Here is a 7,890-nt window from a genome sequence, read left to right as displayed (position 1 = left end):
TTGTATATTCTCAAAGGCATTGAAATTCAGCCCTTTAGGTATATAACTGTTTCTGATACCCTTATTTCCTTATTGCTCTGGTTTTGAATTCTTCATTTCTAGCATTGGGAAGTTTTCTTAATTTTGAAAAAAACAATAATAAAATATTTTGTTATAATTTATCTAGTTTTAAAAAACATATTTGGAGTCCGGGGGCACTGACAAGGTCGTCTGGCACCTCGGGCCAGGGACCCCAGAAACGATGAAGCTCATCATCCTCGATGACTATTCTCAGGCCAGTGAGTGGGCAGCCAAATACATCAGGAACTGCATCATCCAGTTTAACCCAGGGCCAGACAAATACTTCACCCTGGGGCTCCCCACTGGGAGCACCCCACTTGGCTGCTACAAGAAGCTGATTGAGTACTACAGGAACAGGGACCTGTCCTTCAAGTATGTGAAGACCTTCAATATGGATGAGTATGTGGGCCTTCCTCGAAACCACCCAGAGAGTTACCACTCCTTCATGTGGAGCAACTTCTTCAAGCACATTGACATCCATCCAGAAAACACCCATATTCTGGATGGGAATGCAGCCGACCTGAAGGTGGAGTGTGATGCCTTTGAAGAGAAGATCACAGCTGCAGGCGGGATTGAGCTGTTTGTTGGAGGCATTGGCCCCGATGGACATATTGCCTTTAATGAACCGGGCTCCAGTCTGGTGTCTAGGACCCGTGTGAAGACACTGGCCATGGACACCATCCTGGCCAATGCCAGGTTCTTCGATGAAGATCTCACCAAGGTGCTCACCATGGCCCTGACGGTGGGCGTGGGCACCATCATGGATGCTAGAGAGGTGATGATCCTCATCACAGGTGCACACAAGGCATTTGCTCTGTACAAGGCCATTGAGGAGGGGGTGAGCCACATGTGGACCATGTCTGCCTTCCAGCAGCATCCCCGCACAGTGTTTGTGTGTGACGAGGATGCCACCCTAGAGCTGAAAGTGAAGACTGTCAAGTATTTCAAAGGTTTAATGCTTGTTCATAACAAGTTGGTGGATCCCTTGTACAGTATCAAGGAGAAGGAAACAGAGAAAAGCCAGTCTTCCAAGACACCATACAGTGATTAGCCTGTGCTGCATCTAGTATCAAGTACCTCATAGGCATGGGCAGGTTCTTCTGGAAGTGGTCTTTAGGACAGAATTATAGTTCTCCAATCTAGTATTATTATTCCAGATAAGTGGGTGAACCTTTTGTTCTTGGCTATGAGGCTTGGAGCCTAGTCCTGCAGTTTGGCTACTGGGAGAATGACTTGTTTATAACTGACTCTGATTCAGAAAAAAATCTCTGAAAAATGTACTCCATCATCTTGGTGTTTGCCACATCTAGGTTAGAAGTTTTTAAGTTTTTATTCTGTCTCTGACACTGTTCACGTGAACAACACACTTCCTTCAGAAACCTCTATAATTTCATGCGCTGATTCTCAATTGAGAGGGAATTAGGGGCTTGTGTATGCTGGACAGAACCTCTTTGGAGAGTCTTGAGAACCTCTTGAGCAGGTCTTCCACCTTATTTGAGAATCACTGCCCTAGACTCTCTAAAATAAGTATAGGGAAACAGTTCCTCTGACCAGTAACAAGTGCCGTGGAAAGAAAAACTTGCTTCCTTCCTTCCCAGTTTTGTTTTGTTTTGTTTTGTTTTGTTTTGGCCCTGCTCTCAGAGCTGACCTTTTATGAACTTGGAGGACTCCTTCGGGGAGGATTTGAATGGTGGGGGCAGGGGGGCTCTAAGGAGAGGGCTTTTGCTGATGAACCCAGAGCCCCAGTGGGCCCAGCCACATTAAACTCCTCTTCCTTGGGTATCCTCTAGCACCAGGAGGAGGAAGGCGGAAACTCTTTTCCCACCAGAGCCCTGTATTTTTGTTCATAGGTCTCACAGTGGCTCTTCTCTTCAACTGTACACTCATTAAAAGGTAGGCGGTCCACTGGGGCAACAGACACTGCCACGATTTCAGTGTTGGTGTTCAGTCAAGGGGACAAGCGGCTCAGGTTTGAGTTTAGATATAAAACATGAGAGACATGCTCTCCTGCTCCCATAAGAGCTGAGTGCCAAGACAATATACAAAATGCTTCTAAAGCTGCCTAATGTTCTTTCCCCCACTGAGAGTACTCTGTCTTTCTAAGAAGCCCTCTCAGGCTTATGTGGCGTGGCCTGTTTGCAGAGCATCAGGAAGTAAAACCCCTTTGTCCATTTGTCCTTCACCCCTTGTTCATAAGATGAGTCTATTGCTCTGCCTTCCTTTTACTCTCTGAAGCCTTCATGGAGCAGACGCTGCCTTCTCCTGCCTGTCTTGATGCCTATTTGCAGCTGCTGTTGCCCTATTTTCAGAAAAGACCCTGGCTCAGGCCACTTCTCTTGTGCCGTGTTTGGTACCAGTACAGTTCTGTCTGAAGCTTTTATATATGATTGTAGCTGTCATTCTGTCTTAAACTAATGGTTCAAAGAACTTGTGTACAATGTGATATTTTCTATTAAATCCAGTATTTTCCAATAAAAACAAACAAACAAACAAACAAACAAAAACATATTTGGAGTGAGAGAGGTTTCCTGTGTGAATGCAACCTATCATATAGGTCAGAAGTTTGGATAATTTTAGTGTATGATTTTTGTTAGTGCTGTAAAATTTTTTGCAGAAAGGAATTTTGTTGAAAATTGGTGGGAGTCTCATGGTGGAAATCTAAAGGAAACTATTAGATAGCTGGATAAAAAAAAAATGAAATTCTCCTTTCTTCAATGCCTCTGCTATGGAAGAGGAGTAAAAATAAAGACTTTGAAATTAGAATTACCTGTAGATAAGCCACAACCACTCTGTGGCTCTATCTGAGTAATGATTGCATTTTCTTCTTTTTACTATATTCTTTTTTATTTAGCTGGTTGTTGTACTCTCTGGAAAACTAAGCTAATAAAATATTTTCCTTTAAGGCAATCCATTGCAGTGGTGAATGGTTGGATTAAATGACTGGAAGATACCAAAGTGTTAGTTTGAGTGTCTGATCCACAAAGCTCTAAGTGTGAATGCTTTCTGGGCCACCTGAATCCCTTACTCAAGAATGAAGGATACCCACCCCACCCACCCCTGCCTCAGGTTCTGGGAAGGTTATGGCACCTCTCACCTGTTAGCCCTCTCTGGGAAGAGGGTCACTTTCCCTGGAGTCAAGCCTCTTCCTGAAGTTCACCTGAAGCCTGCACCTGGTATCTAGTCAATGTGCAAGTTCAAAGTCTCATTGTCTGAGGCCTTATTGTGACTGCATCACTTCCCCACTTCCTCCTGCTTTCTTCCCTTCCACCAATTGTGCTGATTCTTAATCTTACTCTGCACTAATGTCTATCTTGGAATCTGCTTATCTGTCCATCAGCATAAAATAATGCAATGAGAAAAGCACTGGACTTAGAATTTTAAAAATACTCTTAGGTTTAAATCTTTTTTGCCATGAACTGTTGAAATAATCTTGGGGAATTTATTTCATATTTCTGATTATTGTTTTTCTCATCTATTAAAATGGAGGTGATGACATTAACATCAAGCCATTGTGAAAGTAAATAAGAAAATGGATGTGAAATTTCCTTGGTAAATGCCTGGTAAAGAATAACTGCTCATGAAAGGTTGGATGACATTGTATAAAAGACATGAGTATTCTCTGGAAATTGAGCCTCCACATGTATGTCCAAATATCAGGAAAGGAGGAGGTTGTCCAGAAGTTCTGCACCCTTCCATAGAGACATTGTACCACAGTTTATGTTAGAGGATATTATTAGACTTAGGGGAGGAAAGAAAGGCTGGATGGAGATCAGGAAAACTGGTGGTTGGAAAGGCAATTTATTTTCTCCATGTCTTTTTTGAGGGCTTGATGATTTTTTTTTCTTTTGGCTTTTGAACCAGATTATTTACTGAAAGCTAAAAACCTATCTTCTTCCTTTGTTCTATTTCTCATTAGGATTGAAGATAATAGCTACTCAATAAATGCTTCTTACATGATAAATTACATCTCTTCCTACAGAGGTCAAAGAATTTCATAGAGACATGAAAACCTGTGTCAGATATTAGCATAGTCCATTTCTATTTTTTTTTTCCAGGAGAAAATCTAAATCCTTGAACTTACTCTAGGAAAGGAACTATGAATAAATATTATGAATAGTTCACATGGTTCATAATTGTTGATAGATGATGCTATTATAAAATGTTATGAGAAAAATATTCAAGAAAAATAACTCCACTGCAGTTAGAAACATCTTCATAGGACACACATTAGTGACCCTTTTTATCATCTTAACGTGACAACAAAGTTGCAGCAAATAAGAGTGTGAAAGCTTAGCCACATAATCTTTTGTTTTTTCATAATTTACAAGCTAATTTCCCATTTCCTTCTTCTGTTCCTCAAATAGCCCTGCCTGAGTAAATAGTATATGTGATTCTTTTGGAGTGTGGCTATCATTGCCTGCATAATTTTTAAAATGTCTTGTTTTCTGCTTAAACAGAATGCTCATATGTTCTTGTTGGGGAGTTCTTGGCGGTGGTAATGTAATGAGTGGAGAGAACTTGCATTTTAGAGTCAGATGGCCCTGGATTTCTTTGCCTCTGATATTTATGAACCATAAAATCCTGAACAGGATATTTAACCCCTACAAAGCTCACTTTCCTCATCTGTGGAAAAGATATAAACCCTAACAGAATTGTGTTAGAATTAAATGAGTTGGTGGATGTAAACCACTCTGCACAAAGTAGATAATCCTTATGATTAGATAATCATCTTTAGATTTCACAGAGTCAGCATTTTTTTGAGTCAATGGCAGCATCTGTAGAAAGAGCTGTTCTTTCTCCAGAGAAGTATCTTTGCTTCCATTGCCAGACACAAAATCAATTTATAGAGATTTTCATCTGCACTTGTCTTTGCATCTATCCCTCACAATTTATCCTGGCCTCCACTCAATTCCCAGTCCCAGTAGCAATATAATTCCTGTGTTGTAATTGCTTTTCTCCTTGATTGGTTGAAGTATCCCCTTTCCACTTCAATACCCAAGTCTGTTGAATAATGTCTCTAGGATTGGCTCGAAGCAAACTTAGAAAATTAAGTCTGATAGAAAGAATTGCCATTTAGTTATCACCTATTATGTGCTAGACACATTATTTTATTTAATAATTTTCAACAACCTTAAGATACAGGTGTCTTATTCTATTTTATCGATAAGACTGTGCTTTAGTGAGTTTGATGTATGTGCCCAAAGTCATACAAGATGTTCATATCAAAGTCAGATATGGACTATATTATTAATAGTACAATTATAAACATGTTCTTTCATGAATTGTAACAAATGTACCACACTATTGCAAAGTGTTAATAATAAGGTGGTAGATGAGAACTCTATGTTTTATCTATGATTTTTTTGTAAGCCTACAACTTCTCTAATTAACAACAACAAAAACAAAAACAGTAAAACCCAGGTCTTGCTGATACCATAAGCCATGGCAGACCTTCTAGGCCAGCCTCTTCCTTCTCCTTTCTTTGTCTCATTCCTCTTGATGGTGGATGGGGTATTGTATTTTCTAGTGTCTATGCTCTCACTTTTAGCCAGATATAAAGTGTCAAACACATTACATGTATAGGATATGATGCAAGTCAATTTGGTGGAATTCTTTGTAGCCCTTAGACCTAAGATCTATTAATGCAAAGAGAGTAGAGATATGGTTTTTGAATGTCCATTTTAAATATTTGATGACATTGTGCATGGTTAATAACAGATCTGAGAAGTGTATTAACTCTCCTGTTCATAATTACCATCTTTTTCTAAGTACTTGGATGAGAAAAAAAAAGCAGGCTAATAATTGCTGTACAATTTGCTGGCTCTTATAACAGGTGGCTGCATAATATGATCATGTGGCCTCATAAAAGAGCCACCTCCCTGTCAAAATCAGTAGGCTTGCTTTTCTTCATATAATAATGGAACTGAATGTGCTCAGTTAAATTGACACCAAGTGCAGAGAGGCCTGGTGATTTTCTTTGTTTGGAAAAATGAGACTTTGTGTAGTGCCATAAAACAAATGCAATGCAACATGAAACAAGAGTGCTGTCATCTCAATTGCTGTTTATGAGCTCTGTGTTTTCAATAGCCAAATAAACTCCAGATTTCACTTTCCAACTAGCTTTTCATTAAAGTTGTTGCACACTATTTTCACTGTATTTTCCTAAGTCATGCAAGGCTCTCATTTACCTACATGGAACACAAAGAAGAGCAGAAGGAGAAATGAATGCTGTGCAATAATCATTTCCAAAATAGGCATAGTGCTCCACTATAGTTCCAGTATGGGGGTGGCTGGGTTTTCAGCCAAGTCATGAGAAGCTAGGATTAGGATGGACCTTACTATCTGAGGCAACCTGCCAAGGAGAGAGTCAGAATTTAGATTAGAATATGTTATGCAAAGCTGAGACGCTAACCCCAGTGAGACCAATTACAGACTAAATCATCGGAGGTGGGATCATACTGTAGCATGTGGAGCCAAGAGTTCAGGGTCAGATGGAGATGGAGTGAGGTTAAGATCAGGTCAGAAGCACGAGGGAAGAGTCCAGGGCAATTTGCAAGAATACCCTTGCAACATCTGTATACATCAGTCTGTGGGTGGCATATGAGATGTCCGTCTGGCTGAAAGAAAATCAGGATGCACATATTGCTCATTCTTCTCTAGAATAGCCATATACAAGCAGCTGTTTGTAAGATGGAGCTGAAAGAATATGTGGTTAGAGATTACATCTTTCTTTGAAGACCCTCCCACTGCGAACATAGCAATGTATCCTTTTCTCCCTGTGTTCTTACTGCATAGTGTTGGACACAGAACAGTCACTCAATAAGAGATCCTTGTGCACTAAATACATCTTTGAAATAGTTTTAGCAGCAAAAGACATATATGTAGAATCTATACCTTAAAGACATTGTACTGAGACTTAGAAAAAACATTCAACCGTCAAAGATCAATTTCCAATAGTAAGTCACTCAGTGGGCCCGAAAGAATCTATTGACTAGTGCAACACACTTTGCAAATTCTTGATTTGTATCTAATTCTGTCATTTCAGTGTTGGGAAGACTCAAAATCAAGTGACATTGGCCTTGTCAATTCACTACACATTTGTTTTCCTCTAATATATTAAGTGTGTTTACTTAATATAGAAGGTGCCTTGAAGAGAGTAAATACGGATAGGATAATTAACAAATCTAAGAAAAATCAGTTGAACCATAGTCCAAATGGCTTATCAGTAAATGGAAAGTAAATTTCGCCAAACTGCTTGTCAGAAAAAAAAAAAGCAAGCTGCTGAAGTGTGGTTCTTAAGCTTCACAATACTCTAATGCTGTGAAGGACTTGTTAATTATTACAATTTTATTATATTTTACACCCATGGTTGTTAATTAGAAATACTGTTCATTAGCCATTGAGAATTTTTATTTTATGACTTTTCATTCCTCTGTAAACCTTGATGTATCCCACTCTAGGATACAGAAACTGACAGTTGACAAGATGCCTCATAATGAAGGCTTTGTGGGAGAGCTGGATTTTTCCTTTTATAATTATACAAATAATGTTCTGATTGAGAGAGCTTGTTCTGAAGTCAGAATGCCTGATGATTCAACCTCAGGCAAATTGCATAGTCTTCTTAAGGTTCATTTTTCTCATTTGTGGAGTAGGGAAAATAATAGTTTCATCATCATAAAATTATTGAGTATTAAATGAGATATTGCATGTAAAATTATTGCACAGCACTTAGCACATGATTGCTCAGTTATTTTTTATTGCTGTAGTTATTAATGAAGATATTTGTGCATAGAAAACTCACACTAAATAAGCTATCGACCAACAACTTGA

The 7,890-nt window shown here is 39.1% G+C and overlaps 1 protein-coding gene across 1 annotated transcript; it reads left to right on the top strand.

Moving 5' to 3' along the window:
- Positions 1-232: 232 nt before the first annotated feature.
- LOC119528743 (glucosamine-6-phosphate isomerase 1-like) lies at positions 233-1,175 on the top strand. The gene has a single exon (XM_037829020.1). It carries the CDS (start codon positions 242-244, stop codon positions 1,109-1,111), a length of 870 nt encoding a protein of 289 aa, XP_037684948.1. The 5' UTR covers positions 233-241; the 3' UTR covers positions 1,112-1,175.
- Positions 1,176-7,890: the final 6,715 nt, after the last annotated feature.

Source organism: Choloepus didactylus, chromosome 3 (genome assembly GCF_015220235.1).
Source record: "Choloepus didactylus isolate mChoDid1 chromosome 3, mChoDid1.pri, whole genome shotgun sequence".
Classification (NCBI taxonomy): Eukaryota; Metazoa; Chordata; class Mammalia; order Pilosa; family Megalonychidae; genus Choloepus; species Choloepus didactylus.
This window is presented reverse-complemented; position numbering and strand designations above follow the sequence as displayed.

Excerpts from the sequence above, each read along its gene's own strand:
- LOC119528743 (XM_037829020.1), top strand. The coding sequence starts at position 242 with ATGAAGCTCATCATCCTCGATGACTATTCTCAGGCCAGTGAGTGGGCA.